This window comes from Phodopus roborovskii, unplaced genomic scaffold (genome assembly GCF_943737965.1).
Source record: "Phodopus roborovskii unplaced genomic scaffold, PHOROB, whole genome shotgun sequence".
Taxonomy (NCBI): domain Eukaryota; kingdom Metazoa; phylum Chordata; class Mammalia; order Rodentia; family Cricetidae; genus Phodopus; species Phodopus roborovskii.
In genome coordinates this window covers 18,596,931-18,614,568 of record NW_026126549.1, presented here as the reverse complement: position 1 = coordinate 18,614,568, position 17,638 = coordinate 18,596,931, and the positions used below count along the sequence as shown (strand labels likewise).

The following is a 17,638-nucleotide window of genomic DNA, read 5'->3' as shown; positions in this document are numbered from 1 at the left end:
ATTATTTCATTAAGTTGCTTTGTTCTCAGTATAATCAGCATCTGTTTAAGTAAGGGCAAATTATATTTAGAGACTTGAGAAATCTAAATAATATTACAATTTTGAAACAATTACAACTACAAATATTATCATTAAGTCTGATTATAATTATTTCATATTCATTATATAGGGCAATAATAATATTATAAACATAAGCTTCATATAATTTTGTTTGCTTTTGTTTGTTTGGTTGGTTTAGTTTTTGGATTTTCAAGACAGGTTTTCTCTGTGCAGTTCTGGCAGCCCTCGAACTCTCTCTGCAGACCAGGCTGATCTCAATCTCAAAGAGCACCATCTGCTTTTGCTTCCAGAGAGCTAAGATTAAAGGTGTGCATCACCCCTGCCTGGCTTCATGTAATGTTTTGATATAATTTGTCAAGTAAAAATATATATATACTTAAGGAAGTGACTCCAAGTGTAGATTCAGGTACAAATATAGTTTTATGGGATTTTCCCCAAAAAATTGTTCTATATTTTAACATTTCAAATGGACTTTAATACTAGTTTGTTTGTGACATTTTTTTGAAGTATAAAATGGGCAGAATAACGAAAAAATAAGATTTAGGGATTGACATTCATGTCTAAACTATATACTTTAAACAGATGCATATTTTGGATAGCAACTAAACTTAATAAAGCCAATTTAATTACTTGTCTAAAATTAATGATTAGTGTTTTGTGTCAAATTAAATTTGATTGGGTCCCAATTTCAGGTTAGGTTGTGATTTGGGAAAGTTTGTTCTCCTCTTTACATTGGCAATCACTCCACAGCAGATGAGGGGTGGTAATTGATTTAGACACGAAATTTCAAGCACACGTGACCATGCCTGAAACATGGTAATTTTAAATATTAAATCCTTCTGCCTTTATTTTTAAAAATAATTAACTATTTTTTATCATAGGGAATTCTTGAAAAGTTCAGAGAGACGATGACATCTTGTAAGAGACAGTTGGCAAAGGTTGGGGTAACTTGTGCTGCACACAAAGTTGCCACTCCTCAATGTTCATGCGAATAACTGTAATAAAATACATGCAAGAGATTTTCTAACTAATAAAGTTTTATTTCTAGAAGAATGATGTTTAAGTCTGTTTCAGTATTTAAGTGGTGGTTAAACAGTTTCCAGTAGTAATGAAGTTTATAATTAATAGCAATTTTGAGCTATAAGGTCTTGAGAAGTAAATAAAGAACAAGAAGATTTACTCTCATTCTTTAGAATCATGTGTCAAATTCTTATTTCTACAACATGTCCTGTCTTGCAAAGACAGACATGTAAAATGTGTGACTTATGGTCTGGACAACACTTAAGAAGATACCTGCCAGAGGCCAAGAGTCAAGGAAGACAAAGTAGCCTTGCTTCTACTGTGAAACACAGAATCTGATCTCTCCTATTGACAACATGTTTGTCCTTAAAAGATTATCCTATACATGTAATCATACAATCTATAATTTTTTGAAGCCTTTGTTTCATTCAGTTTGTTTTGAGGTCCTTCCAAGCAGTGAGGCATATCCCCCACTCTTTCCTTTCTATCACTGGAAGACACTTTTTAAATGCTCTTTCCATACATTGCTTATCCTACTTGCCTACTGAAGAGTATTTCAGTATTGTTTCCAGGATTTGGCGATTATGAAAACAGCAAGTTTAAACTTTCATGAATACTATTTGGATGAAGATAAGTTTTCTGTTAGTTTTTATTTTTCACATTTGTAATCCAACACTAGCATCATTTATGATAGAAAATATTAAAGACTAATATTATTTAAGGAATCGATCTCATGACCTTTCTCCTTAAATCTTGTACTAATATTTAGCACTGTGGTAAAATCCAATGTTTTAACTCAATATGTAAATTAACATTGCAGATATACCACTAGCACTGTTATAAACAAGATAAACATGGTAGCACAGCCCACCAATGCCTACATCTGCGATGTTGAGGCAAGACGATCACACACTCAGACAGAAAGAGAGAAATCTCAGAAAACATTTCATCAAAGCTACTGGTGTCTTGATCTTGGCCATTCCAAATATCAGGACTCTAAGAAATAGATTTTTTGGTTTCTAAACCACTTTGTCTATGAATTTTATTACAATACCCCAAAAATACTGAGACAAAGACAGTCCTATACTACTCTGTAAATACTCTATCAGAAATACCTACATGGGAAGGAGTCAATGAAATGTAATATAATTCTATTTCAATTAAAACATATTAAAATATAAATAAAAATGAGTTCAGGGGCAGTTTATAGCTTCTTGGGGAGGAAGACCTTTATTATTTGGAGTGCATTTTCTAGTAGGTCACTTATGCTCCAGTGGATGGTTCTGAGCCCATACACAAATGGCAAGAGCCAACTTTTGTTATCTCCAAGAAATATATTTCATGCCCAACAGTAGGCAACACCTTTTTGATGGGAGCTATCATTCTGTAAATATGTTTCTCTTATTGGTTAATGAATAAAGTACTGTTGACAAGATAGGTGGGACTAGGAGACAAGGAGGGTTCTGGGAGATGTAGTAGGAGACTCAAAATGTAGGACCAAGAGGAGTAAGAGGTCCGGACCATTTTTCCAGTAAGCTAAGACCATGTGGAAATACTTAGATTGATAGAAATGGGTTAATATTTAAGATAGAGCTAGTCAATAAGAAACTATAGTAATAGGCCAACAGCTTTATATCTAATAGAGCATCTCTGTATGTTATTTGGGGCTGATGAGGCTCTGGGACCAGGCTGGTGGGAAAACTGCTCGTAATACCTTATGGTTAAAGATTAGGAAAAAAAGTAGTCTAAGCAAATGAAACAAGCAGATGTAGCTATTCTAATATGCAACAAAACTGATTTCAGATCAATACTAATTAGAAGAGCTAAGGACTGATAATTTTATAATTATTAAAGGAAAAATTCAAGAATAGAATATTATTAAAATCCTAAATATATGTACACCAAATGGAGGAATACCCAACTTCATAAAACAAACAAAAAACTATTAGATTTAAAATCACTAGTTTACACAAGACAATGCTAATGGTGAATTTCAATAACCCATGTGGTGGATTGAATAATAATGTCATCCATAGTCTCATGTACTGAACCCTCGGTTCTCAGCTGGTGGCATTATTTAGGAAGATTTAGAGGATTCAGATTATTGGAGGAAATATGTCACTGAGGCTAGCTTTACAATTTAAATACTCATACCATTTTTCCTTACTTACTTTCCTATTGTTTTGATAAACAGAATGATCATGGCAACTTATAAAACAAAGAACTCAATTGGGCTTTTAGTTTCAGAGGGTTAGAGCCTCTGATGATGGAGCCATACCATGACTGACCTCTCAGCTGGAGTGCTCCAAAGTCCAGACCCTAAATAAACTCCAGGACATATCCTGTGCCCCCTCCTCCTCCAATCCCAGCACCAGCATGGCAGCTGGACCCTGTTCCCACCTCTGGTGGAATGTCACTGCTCTGTTGCATTTCCCATCAGCCTGCAAGAACCTAAGAGACCCGCCTCCAGGCTGTGCCCAACCCCGCCACCCTATAGACTGTCCCTCCAAGACCCACTCTGCTGCCAAACCACATGCACCTGAACATCCTTCCTGTGGCCAGCCCTCCCCAACAACCCCAGCAGACTACAAAGGTACAAGTGCAAACCGAAACAGCTGGAAGAACAGATGAGTAAATGCTTGTGTAAGAACCCATTCAACAACGAAAAGAGCAATATGGCACAAGCAGAACCCAGTGATCCTACAATAGCAAAAATCTGAACATTGCAATGCAGCTGAAACACAAGAAAACAAACTTAAGAATTACTTCAAAAAAGAGAGGGAGTATATGAATTTTGGAGGAAAATGTGGAAGGAGGAAGGAAAGGATTGGAAGGGAAGGGGTGGTGAGGTGGATTGGATTCAAACATTTTATGTACATATGAAATATAAAACTGGGTGTAAAAGGCATTAAATAGAGAGTTGACCTCAGAGTTCCTTTTAAGTGTTTAAAGTCTCAGTACTTCCCTGTGCTTTTGGAGCCATGATATGGGAGAAAATGCTGTGCAATGAAAACTAAGCCTTAAAATGAGGCTTAACTCTTTCCTCTCACTGAATAAAAATGATTCCGTCCACAGAAATGGAAAATGAGCTAGTGTCGGGAAAGGGACAAGTACATGAATGCTTACACAAAACCTGTCAACATATTTGAGTTATTTAAATAACTTCCATATCTGGATGTGTTTCTCCACAGCAGTTGCTCCATAGGTGGTCTGTATGCCATTTTAACAACAAAAGAATATTCCAAAGCTCAGAGAGGATAAACTATATCATCCTAACCTGTTCAAAGACAAAAACTTATCTATTGAAAAAATATTGTGGTGTCTGAAACCTGAAGCACCCTGTCTTAACAACAGGGTGAAGAGAGCACTGGGATACTGGGGAGCTGGAACTCAGCCCAAAGTGTAATCTCTCCAATCTTGCACAGTGTAAAATCTTTCAATCAGGCAGTAATTTCACTGTCACTTTTTTCCCTACTGACTGACACTACTCACTAGTGTTAATTATTGTGCTCTGGAGGCAGAAGTAAATGGATTTGTGAGTTCCAGGCCAGCCTAGTCTACATAGTGTGCTACCAATCAGCCAGTGCTACATAGTGAGGACCTTTATCAAAATAAACTAATGAAACTAATCAAACAAAAAGAAAGAAGCCCTCACATCACAGTCACTAGTTAATGGGATAGAAGCTCACACTCCCAGGTAACAGATATAGCAATGTGTCGTGCACTTCTACTTTTCTCCATTTCATGAATGCACTGTTTTATAAGAAATGGCTCACATTATAGTGATGAGGTCTGGGACTGTAGCTCACACTCCCATATACTAACAGTGATACAAACAATACCTCACTGAGGAAGAGGATATGACAGACCTGGCTATGTACTGAGTGCCTGTCCAAAGCAGCTGCTTTGTAAGTGTCAGTGTGTGCTAACCCACAGGGGAACTAATTTTTTTTTTACATGATGGCTCTTATATTTAAAACTAATCAACCTAGAAACATTTTTCTCACCAAAAATTAAAATTAAGATAAATCCATGTATAATCACCATACAGAGAAAATTGTCTTGCAGTGAAATAGCATATTCTCCAACAGCCATGCATACAATTATGTACATATTTGATTGACATGGTATTCTATATTTGTGAGGTGCAAATTGATGGCTGGATACATACACACTGTATAGTAACTAGGTCTGTTATACTTCCTAACAAATCAAAGAGAAACATCAACTATTTTCCTGATTACAGAAGAGAAGTTACTAATATTGTCTGATACTCTTCTGTTTTGTTACAGAATACACAAGGATCAGGCTACATCTCTTTACCCACATCTTGAAATAACATAAACAGAAGACTTAAACTGGTTTCAATAATAGGGATTTACATTGGATAACACTTTAATAAACCCAAACATTAAAATGTGTTCTGAGATTAGACTCTATGGTTTAAGTGTCCACTGAAAGACATTTCCCTTCTCTCCATTACTTAGTGGAGAATAATACATTAATCGTAGACCCTGATTCCTTGTAATGTAATTATTACAGTTGAATTTTCCTCATTCATATCTGCTGGGTATATACAAGAAACATTTATGGCTCAGTGAAGCACACATGAGACAGATTTCAGTCTTGACCAGGGCAACTTCATATGCTAAACTGGCTTGGGTCTGGCATCCTGGAAGGGCTGAGACCCCTCACACAGATGCCACCTCAGTGGTTGAGTCCCAGTACTTGTTTGAACTTGATGAGCCATGGATATGCTGCCACTTAAAGAGCTGGGTGTATGTGAATGTGTGTACAAGTGCACCCCTGTTGAATAAGAGTGGGTGGTAAGCAAATATTCCATGGTTAGGATGACTGAAACCATGCTATGTTTTAGTGCTTGGGGAAAGAAAAACTACAGGAAAGCAGTGAGACCATGAGGAAGGCCATGTCTGAGTGAAGTCAGGCTTCCTTGGGTGTCTAGCTCTTACATTACTGACAGACCCTTCTAAGTCAAGTAATCCCTAGATTCCATCATTTGCATTGTAATATATTATCCAAGAATTGAAATATATGACAGTAATGACGAGAAATAAAAGTAATGGAACTACTTTGTCATTTAAATTTCTAGCTACCTAAAAGTTTCTTCTGTGTAGAACTGGTTTGTCTATATGTATGTATATGATGTACCATGGACATGGACATTCTTAGAGACCAGAAGAGGGTTGGATTCCCAGGAACTGGAACTATGTGCTGTAGTGAATCTATCTTCTGAAGAGAAGCAAGTGATGTTAATTAATGACTCATCCGTCTTTCCAGCCCCATCTATTTTTAACTGCTCATTTTTCATTGAAGAAATGAGAATCCGAAGGTGGGGATGTTAAAATACTTGGTACCCTACAGATAGAAACCTTACATGATCTATGTCAAAATCAGATCATAACTCTTGAATGTATCTTAACAATAATGCTGTTTACATCCACTTAACATGAAACAAAAGAATATACATCTATATATATGTGTGTGTGTGTGTAATATATAAATCTCTTTTAAAAATTATTTCATGTGCATAATGTTTTGCCTGCACATGTCTGTGCACTATGTGCATTCATGGAGCCAGCGAAAATGAGAAGAGGCCATCAGATTCCCTAGAACTGGAATTAGAGCGAGTTGTGAGCTGCCATGTGTGTGCTGGGAACTGAACCCAGATCCTCTGGAAGAACAATCAGTGCTCTTAGCTGCTGAGCCATCTCTCTGCCAAGTCTCCTTTCTTTTAACAAATACTAACACAGTTGCACTTATTTTAACAGACATGCGTGTGCACATTGACCCAATAGCCAGAAAGACAGGTACATGCATTCTACTGGCTCCAGGATTATCTTACTGGGATTTTTTGACATCAATCTAAAAATTGGAAAACTGCCACTTGGTGCCCAAAGAGCCTTCACTAGTCAGTCAAAGTAGATGTATTTCTTTTTATACACTGCAAATAACTTGAATAATATATGACTCAAATATAACTTATTCTCATATTGCAAATGAATTTAGCCCTGTGTTGCCAACAATAATAAAATGCTATTGATTGTATCTCTGTATCTGGGAAAAGACAAAAAAGAATTGATGATAGTCTTAAAATACATAAAATGTCTCCAGTGTATGCTTATGTATGACTTTAAGTTGTTTCATTAGTAGCTGAAGTGTTAAGGTAGGATTTAACACATAGTTGCAATATATGTACATTTATGACATTGTAAAAATAACCCTCCAAAGTCAGCACCCTCAAATAAGTTACTATATATAAACAACATGTACATGTAAGTTCTCCAGTGTTCTTCAACCAAAAGTTTTTCACAGGTACTTACCTACAGTATCACATGGCTCATCTTTATGGACACAGAAATCTTTCCTAGAAGAGAAAGGAGAAATCGAATTAAAAGATGTTTGCAGACAAATGCCAATCATTATGACTTATAGTCACAGTTACATGGATCATGATGTCTATTCCCTCAAATTTAATAGAACACAGATGAAGACTAAGGAATAATCTGGAAAAAAAGTTTAATCTGAGTTTAATAGCAAACACGTAATACTTAGTCATGAGATACCTTCCTATTTAGTAGACCCAATTTAAGAAATAAAACCCTGCTTTGTTTTGAATTTTTCTGCAAAATTTCATTGTATTGTTACAAAACATAGTTTATGATGCTCAGGAATGATTTACTATAGGAAAATAGTATAACACTACTTTATACAATGAAAGAATTTCAAGATTGAGAGCTTACAGGTAAGGGATGTATTTTAAAACCATCTATAGTTTCCTTTCCAAACTAGCAAACATTCTCAAAGACTGAAAAGTATATTTAAGAGGGTGTGAGGAAATTGGCATTTTACATAAATGGGCTCTGTGTATTACTGTACTATATGTTAAAGAGCATCCCTTAATGATACACTTGTTCCCACATATTTAGAATGCCACAGACCACAGTTTAGACAACATAATCAGAGTCTGACTTAGGAGATATGCTATGTGAAATGATTGTTATCTATCTCTCTGTTGCTACTGTTGTGACATCAGACTATTTACTCAACTATTTACATCTTACGCACCTCATCCAAACCACAGAGGTACAATTCTAACACTGTACAATCATTTATAATACAGGTTTGTCTCCCATATAAGGTGTTAAGACAATATCAGATATACAATAATTGTTGATATTTTGAGGGATTATTTTTGTTGCTGAAATTCCTGTACCTAATAAGTGATATCCTACTCCTTAGCATTTAAGTTTTATATAACTTTTACACTTAAGAGTATTGACACAGTTAATTCCCCATTTCTGCATATGTAAATTTGTGTGTGTGTGTGTGTGTGTGAGAGAGAGAGAGAGTGAGAGAGAGAGAGAGAGAGAGAGAGAGAGAGAGAGAGGGATTGGAAATAACTTTTTAAAAAGGTCACTATAATTTATAGAATATGAATCCTATTGTATAACAGAAAATACATTTTTAAAAGTTTACTGCACAGGAATGAAGGGAAGAGTCACTGGTCACAGGCGCTAACTGCTCTTGCAAGGGGTCTGGACTCTGTCCTCAGGGTCCACATGTTGGTTCCTGACTCCACTTCCAGGAGATCGATATCCTGGCTGGCCTGTGGTACCTGTTAAGTCACTCAGTCACAATCAATATTCCTCAAAAGTTAACACACCAAAGTGAACTCCATGTTTTTTAGTGGACTTTTGATTCATTTTGGCATCTCTTTGCCTTATACCCTGTCTCTTTTATGGTTTGGTTTGGTTTTTGATAGGAGGTGGAGGAGAAAGATAGAACATAAAGTTGGGTCGGTGGAAAATGAGAAGATTCTTGGAGAAGGAGGGTCAGGGGAAAGAAAACCATCACCAAAATGTTTAATTCAAATTAAAATAGATCAAAATGTTTAAATTAAAAAATCTTTAAAAATTAAACAGAACCATAATGAAACGGACAAAAGAAGAAAAACAGTGCACAACTAAGGAGAAAAGATGGAGTGTCGAGGGTAAAGTAAAAAAGGGTAAATATGATCAAAGTTCAGTACATGCGTACATGGAAATCTTAAACTGTTTTCTTTTGTACAATTAGTAAACACTGATAAATGCAAACATACAAATGTTAACCATCAAAAAGATACAGTGCAGAACTGTTCAAACCTCATCAGTTATATTGATACTAACAACTGTTTTCCATTTACACAGTGGTTGAGTCAGCAGAAGCCTTTAGTTTTGCAATTATGTATAGTCTTATATATTTCATTGCATATTTAAATGCATTATTTTCTCAAAGATTTTCTTTACTTGTTCACTACACTAACCTATTAAATATCATGAGATAGAATTGTTTAATGAAATAAACAACTTTGGATTGACTTTGAATTCATTAGTAAGGAAGAAATATTAAAACTCCATCAAAGCCGTAAGTTTTTTGATGTTTCCATGTGAGTGTCTATTAATTTTTGTTTTGTTCACTTCAAAGCTAAGTTATTGAATAATTAAACCTCTCTTAGTTTTATGGATTTTATCTATTTGAATTTATTTTTGGAAAGATCACATTCATCTGTTGTTCTAGTTGCTGTGATTAAACACTGACCAAAAGCATCTTGGGGGAGGAAATGGCTTATTTGGCTTACATGTCCCAGGCACAGACCATCACTAAAGAAAGCCAGGGCAGGAACTCAAAGAGCACAGACAAGAATCATGAAGGAACGATGCTTATTCGGTTGCCTCCAGGACCATCTTCAATTCCTTTCTTATACTTCCAAGGACCATCTGTTCAATGGTAGTGCTGCACATTGTACTCCCCCAACAAACTCAAATATGCTTACGTGTCTATAGCACAACTGGATGGAGATATTTCATCAATGAAGCTCCCTCCTCATCTGAGACTTTTCTTTGCATTAGTTGACGAAAACTAACCAGACCATTTCCCAATGTTCTCATCATTAATGTGTCTGTTAGGACAGTTTTTCTTGGTATTAAATTCAACTTTATTTTTCTCTGAGTCTCTTGCAAATAGAACAAGGTTAAACATGTAAAGCTAGTTATATAATATTCCTGTAAAATTTTCAATTTATTGATTATATTTATTATTGGTATATTTGGATTTACTATTGTACCAGGCTCTTCCTTTTGGGCCACCAATCAGCTCCCAAATCATAACACACAGATTTATTATTAGTTTTGAATGCTCGGCCTGGCTAGCTCTTTTAACTTAAATTAACCTGCTTCTCTTTATCTATGTTTTACCTTGGGGATTTTTAATCTTCTTTCTTTCTGTATATCTTACTTTCCTGCTGTATCTGTATCTAGTGGTGTTAGCCTGGCTTTTTGACCCAGGCATGTCCCTCATTTTCTCCTCTGTCTCTCATTCTTCCCATTGGTTTTGTGTCTAGATCTCTCCTATTCATTCTCTCCCAGCCAGCACCATCCTATCTGTACAGCCTTCTGGAAGAAGTTCTCAGATTTATCATTCATCTCTCTAATGCCCTACTCATTAATACCTAATCTGCACCGCAACTAACAACTGGAGTTTTTTAAGCATAAACACCATATTTTTATAGTATTGTTTCTAGTATTCAAAGCAAGTGTTTTGCTTTACAACTATTTCACTATCATAGATATGACTTTTTAACTCATAATCTTGTAAGCATGCTTATTTTCTAATTGCTGGCATTTATTTTTTAATAATAATAATAATAATAATAATAACATTACTGTTATTTGGGTTCTCATAATCAAAGATAATCCAACTCTGCAATTTGGAATTAATTATGAACTTGATCACTGGTTCTGTATTTGAGTTACCTTAGTGTGGTATACATTAAGAGGGGGTTCTTGGAAGTTGTGAAACTAATTTTATTGTGTGATTAAATTTTGAGAGCAAATTCATGGGGTGATTGGTTGGGGAGGGGGATTTTGTTCCTATCCTGTAATCCTGGGTGACACAGAGTGATCCCATCTTGATGGCCGTCAGCTGTTGGCAGAATTCTGATCACATGTATGCTTTTATCTAAGGTCTGGATATTCATAAGTTATAGTCACCTCTAATCATTACTGTTTTACTTCCTACTTTGCACAGCTTTGAAAGCTTTCCTTTGCATGGACCTTTTAAAGAAAGTAATGAGACAAGATGTACAAAGTACTTCAAAGCAAGTATTTCAAAGAACAAACTCCCCCTAGGCAGCTACTGCATTTCCTCCTAAAGCTGCATGCTTCTTGACAGACTCTTTTGTCTATGGCTAATCTGTGTGCATAAAAGATGCTACTTATATTTTACATTCAGCTTGTAAGGGTTCTAAAATGGGGCACTTTCTTACTATCTAGTCAACTATATGATCAAAAACTTAAACAGAATGAATTCATCTGTGACTTGCCAGATAGAAATTAAATACCATAAAATGGTAGATTTAACAACAAATATCAATGTGCAAAGAAAAAGGCAAATAATCATTATTTTATTGTATTTTATAGCATGCAAAAACTCTAAGTCCTTTAAAGGTCCCCATTAATGTCTGAATAATATGTTCTCATTGTCTCTCTTTTTGTTGTTTGTTTGTTTTTGAGACAGGACAACATGTAGCCTGGACTGGCTCTGCTGTCTGATTAGTCAAGCTGAATCTCCTGCCTCTACTTCCTGAAAGCTAGGACCACAGGTATGCATTACAGCATGAATACACTTGAATTTTAACAGCTGTTCAACGTCACCTTCATTCAACTGAAGATTATAAGTTATTGCAAAATTGATGACTGAAACAAATTATTTTAATTTCAAAAGTTTAGAAGAAAACAAAATGTGTGGTAATGAATAAGAATTGAGATTGAGATAGATTATTTTATTATAAACAATCATTAAACTAGTCATCTTTTCTCCTGGCAAATTTCTAGCTAAAAGAAAATTCTATGGAACAGACATGAGGAAGTACAAACTCTAAATATCTTTTATAATACTAGGCAAAGTTGACTTAATATAAAATTAATTCATGCAAATATAACTAATATTTAGGAATGCAACAGTTATTTTGTGGTTATAAATAACAAATTAACATAAGTATGTGACATGTCATAAATTTCTCCATAATAAATCAAGAGGACTTATTGAATTCCTTTAGGTGCCTTAGATGAGATCTCCTTTCCAATAATACACTGGATTTCAACTGAGGTAGACTGAGACACTTTAGAACATTAATCTTTTGTGTAATTTTGGAGTGATTCAGCAACACATCTCCACCTGCTTATGCCAAAGACACCTTTGCAGAAAAGAGATGGGCTTGGCCCATCCCAAAAATGCAATAGACATATATAGAAGAAAGATATGCTGTCTCTGAATTACTGTGTATTTCTATACTACCAAAAGTGCAATGTTTAACCTCATCTGCAGAAATTTTAAGGTTTTGCTCCATATACTATCACTTTTCATGCTGTTAAAACAGTAACAGGATGTTAATTTTTCCTAGATTCTTAAGGTTGACTCTTAAAAACAAATGTTTTAAAATCTATTATTCCAACTGCATTAAAGTCACTTAGTAAAATTTATTTTTAGTTGTTAAAAAGAAATAGCAAAGAACAGAAAGTAAACATTGATGAAGTAAATAATGATTACATATTTACACTGAAAATTCTCATGGTTATAATTTTAATTAAGAAAAAGATTGTCCTAAAAATGCACTGCAAAATTAGAATGAAGTCTATGTAAGTCAATGAAGACAGAAAGTTTTATCTTGTACATGTTACAACTGCAACTAAACTTCCTCCAAGGCAAAGTTGTAAAGGTCCCTTAACACTCAAAACAAGAAAAAAAAAAAAAGCAGACAGAAAGAAAAAAAAATAGAACACTGAAAAAATTTGCCTCTAAGAAAAATAAGATTGCTTTCATCTAAAACATGTATTTGTATTTCTGGGGCTGTAATTAAGGGATTACATGAAATTGAGTGTTTTCTTGACAGCCTTAAATTAAATCTGAAAGTCATTCTCCTGCCCCACTCCCACACCAACTTCGTTCTACATGGAACATCTTTTGTTACCTCATGTATTTTGTTCAAAATAGTCAAAGCATAAGCTTCTAAACAAAAGTTGTTCCTCCATCTATGTTGTGATGTCAACTATTGTGGGAACTGTTCTTGTTTTCTTTAGGCATCCATGTCATGTTGTTGGAACTTCACATATGCAGCTTGCCTGTGAGAAACATTCTCACAACAGACATCCTGGTTCTCTTACACTCTTTCCATTTTCTTTTCCTGGTGTCCCCTGAGCCTCAAGAGTTCCTCATGCCTGGTTCTTTGGCGATTATGGACTCTGTTAACACAACTTAGCCACCTAATACCTGCTTCAGGTGGTCATCAATCTACACAAATTCAGATCTGTATTTTAAACTAATTCCAACTGGTGAGGATAAGTTATTTCCATATATCAAAATTTGTTCAGGGTAGGAATATGACTGTAGATGTAAGGTTTTTAATCTTTTTGCTGCTATGCACACTAGATAAATGGGGGGGGGGGGGAATCCACTAACATAGAGAGCTACAGAAGTCAGTTTTTCAAGACACATAATACCAACAGGCTGAGCATTGCTTAAAATCGAGGTTCATTCTTGTGTGTAGTAATGAAATATGTTTCAATGACACACATCACATGTTCTTTATCTGCATCCGAGAAATGCAATAGTGATAAATGAAAGCAGATCCTCTAGAGACGTGGACGATGTGATGCCCATCCACCTCTGTAATGCTGAGGGTCATGAGCAAGAAGCCTAAGGTGGTGTACTGGATAAATAACAGGCACTTCTATTTCTTATTTTTATTGGCAGCAAACAAACAGAAAATGAAACACATCAAGTACATGATACCAAATGCTATGGTATTGAAGAAAATGAGAGAACCACATAAAATATAGTCAACCTCAGGGCTTAAGTCACAGAGCATAAAGTATACTCAGATGTGGGAGGAAAGGGTTTCTGTGCTTTTTTTTTTAATAAGTAAAAATAATGCACCATATCATGGTGCATGAGGCTGCAATGCGACTTTGATTTACATAATGTGAACCAAGGGACTTCATCTGTGAGTAAATATTAATAAACTAGGGCAAATGCACTGCTCATTGTTAAGGGCACTGAGAGCCTTCGCACTACCAATTTCTGTTCCCTTAGTAAAACAGAGAAATGAATAAAGTATTCTTTTCACATAGAATCTGAAAGGTCCTCTAACCAAAATCACTGGAAGCATCCCCATTATAGCTGAAGAGTGAGCTGGCAGCAACATTTAACCTCACATGACTCTGGGGTTCTCAGTTTTCGCTGGTCAGAGATGTTTTTCCAGATGACCAAAGTAATATATTACTAATTTCAAGATATTCCAAGGTGTGTGTGTGTGTGTGTGTGTGTGTGTGTGTGTGTGTGTGTGTGTGTGTGTATTGAATAGAAGTTTCTTTTAAGCCCAGACCTTGTTCAAACAGAGTCAAATACGCATTTTGCCTCATGTTGACCTAAGAGAATTTCATTATGTGAGTTTGTGGAAATGATACTTTTAGTCTAAACTGAGACAACCAATAAATTCTGTGTACGTTCTGACTTATTGAAAAAATAGTTTTTAATTTCCAGGAATGAAGATGCATCGGAGAATAAATCTCATTGTAAAGTTTTACAGTGCCCTGGGACATACCTATAAATGATTCATTCAGAAATGATTCTGTGATTTTTTATTAAATCAAGATACTTTTACCATCTCTGTTTTATTAAATTTTCTATCTTTCTTGCCAATGGCACACATTTGAAATTAATTTTCAGAAGGATTACAGATAAACCAGAATTATTTAAATAAATGGGGAAGGCAAAAATTATTATGAAAATTTAATTTTAAATAAGAAGATTTAAGAGCCAGAGATTTATGCTTTCTCTATAAATCAGAGAGTAATGTGACAATTATGCTAAGAAATTGTGGAGCTGACAAATGGGAGATGCTTTTTTGTGTACTTGTTACCATGAGCCCACAGCACTAGGTCAGCTTTAAACTATTTACTTCATTTTATCACACAGAAAAATTTAACAAACATATTACCTCAGGTTCAAACTTATAAGAACATTATGCATTTAAGCTCAGACCAAGATTAATCCCTGAGCTACAATTTCCTCCTAGTGATGTGTCCACATTGCTTACAACATTTAGCAATTGTCTGAGATGAACATTCAAAGAAACTTAACTTGCTTCTAAATTAAGATGACAAATGTGGGTAAGAACAATGGCTCCCTGGTGATTAACTTTGCAAACTTTTTTTTTCTACAGCTTCCTTACAAATTAAAGTTCTGATCATCATTATTTTACACTATTTAGCAAGTAAAACATTCTTCTAGATTACAAAAAACACTCAGTTAGATGCTTCTGACTAGATAGTTGGAGGTCATTTAGAACTAAAACTTTCTTTTTTTATTTTTTTAAATTTTTTTTTCTTATTTTACATATGGGTCCCAGTTCCCTCCTTCTCCCTCCCTTCCTCCCTCCCTCCCCCCTCTCTCCCATGCCCCCCAACAACTCTCCCATCCCATTCCATTCCCCTGCCCCCACAGGGAGGGTGAGGCAGTCCAGGGCAGATCAACAAAATCTGTCAAGTCATTTGGAGTAGGGACTAGGCCCTCCCTCCTGCCTCTAGGCTAAGGGAGTATCCCACCATGGGGACTGTACTTTTGTGCACCAGGGTTACATCCTGGTTCCCTTAGACTGCTCAGGCCTTCTAACTGAGACCCATGTTCAGGGGGTCTGAGTTGGTCAATGCTGGTTTCTGAGCTATCAGTCTGGGGGGCCATTAGCTCTCCCTTGTAAAACTTTCTCTTTAGCTCACAGGTTTTCAGCAATGTGGGACAGGCAGCAGAGAAATGAGTCTTCCGTTTAAGGCTCTCCTCATAGGTAGGTGAGAGAGAACAACTGGTAATCCCCCAGGAAGAGTATGTGTGTTTATACCCATCAGTAGAACAAGTGCTTTAAATTAGTACTCTAAATGAGTATCGGCACATGTTTAGTGTCATAGACAAAGATATTTGTAGGACATTTTTCTCCAAGAATACCAAACTAAAAATTTCTATAAAGAATAAACTAAATGAATTGGGACACTTATATGACCCCTCCAGCAGAATAAATGGAAAATGAGTGGACTGGTTTCATGTTGCTGTTAGAATTTATTGCCACACAGTTAGTGGCTAAAAGCAAAACAAATTTCAAACAGATATAAATGGAAACTAAATACAAGAGACCCCAGGCTACAGTCATAGTGGGGTGAGGGCTGTGATCCTGGAAGTTGGAGTGATAGTATGCTACCGTTCCAGTAGACAATGAGAGCTTTCTCTACTTGCCAGCCCCTTGTCTGTCTTCAGAATCAACAGTATAACATCTTTCAGTCCCACTGAATCGGAAATTATTCTTCTTCTTTCCTATTTTAGGACTCTTGTGATTATATACTGGGTCTGTATGTAAAATCTTGGGTAATCTCTCCAGCTCAAGATCCTTAATTTAGTCATATATGTAAGGTTCCTTGTGGTATATAAGATTCTATGTTTAGGACCAGCATTCAGTGAGGGGCTTAGTGTGCATGACACATTACATGCCATGGAAATACTTTGAAGATATATTTAAGGTAAAAGAAACAAATGTAGAAATGTGTACATAGCATGAAGAATATGCTCTATACATACTCATAATGTAATATTTGCTAACTTCCAGTAAGAGAGGGACATAGAGTTGCATAATAAATATTATGTGTTAAAATATAAAAACATTTCTTCAACTTTACTATGAGGGTGTATTTATATTGTGAAAATACAGTTTTAATTAAAAGTCAATTTAAAATTTAAACATGAGCTTGTGAGTTATCTGATGAAATACACTAAAATCTTTCCTAGAGGAATATGTAAGTAAAAACAAAGGCTTGAAATACAATTTTAAGGAGAAAGTAGACTATAAAACAATAATAAAATATGAATCTCATTTTGTGTTCTGTTTCCTATGTACATAGCCAAGCAGGTAGATTTAACTATAGTGTTCTATGTTTGCTGAATGTGTGATATATATACATATATATACATATATATATACATATATATACATATATGTATATATATGTATGTATGTATGTATGTATGTATGTATAGTGATTTTGGTCTATTCTCTTAAGAGTATACATGTGCATGGCTAGAGAAGGTTATAAAGAGCAGTAATGATGACATGATCACAGATAGCTAGTTATTGAGGAGTTTTTAATCTATTTTGACCTACAGATTTGTTTTTGTTTGTTTTTCTGTCTACCTAGTTTGGGTGTGAGAGTAACACTAACTTCATAGCAATCTGGAGGTGTTCCCTCTGCTTCTTTTCTTTTCTTTCTTTCTCTTCTCTTCTTTTCTTTTCTTTTTTTTTTTTTCTTCTTTCCCCCTTTGGTATTTTGAGACAGGGTTTCTCTGTGTAGCTCTGGCTGTCCTGGAACTAGCTCTGTAGACCAGGCTGGATTCAAACTCACAGAGATCCGCCTGCCTCTGCCTCCTGAGTGCTGGGATTAAAGGTGTGTGCCACCCAGCT

The 17,638-nt window shown here is 35.5% G+C and overlaps 1 protein-coding gene across 1 annotated transcript in view; it reads right to left on the bottom strand.

Moving 5' to 3' along the window:
* The window catches only part of Adamts19 (ADAM metallopeptidase with thrombospondin type 1 motif 19), a 178,977-nt gene that overhangs the window by 109,167 nt on the left and 52,172 nt on the right, over window positions 1–17,638 (bottom strand). Inside the window, exon 7 of the mRNA XM_051201008.1 lies at window positions 7,422–7,465. Coding sequence (XP_051056965.1) covers window positions 7,422–7,465 — 44 coding nt within the window. The remainder of the gene's footprint in view (window positions 1–7,421; window positions 7,466–17,638) is intronic.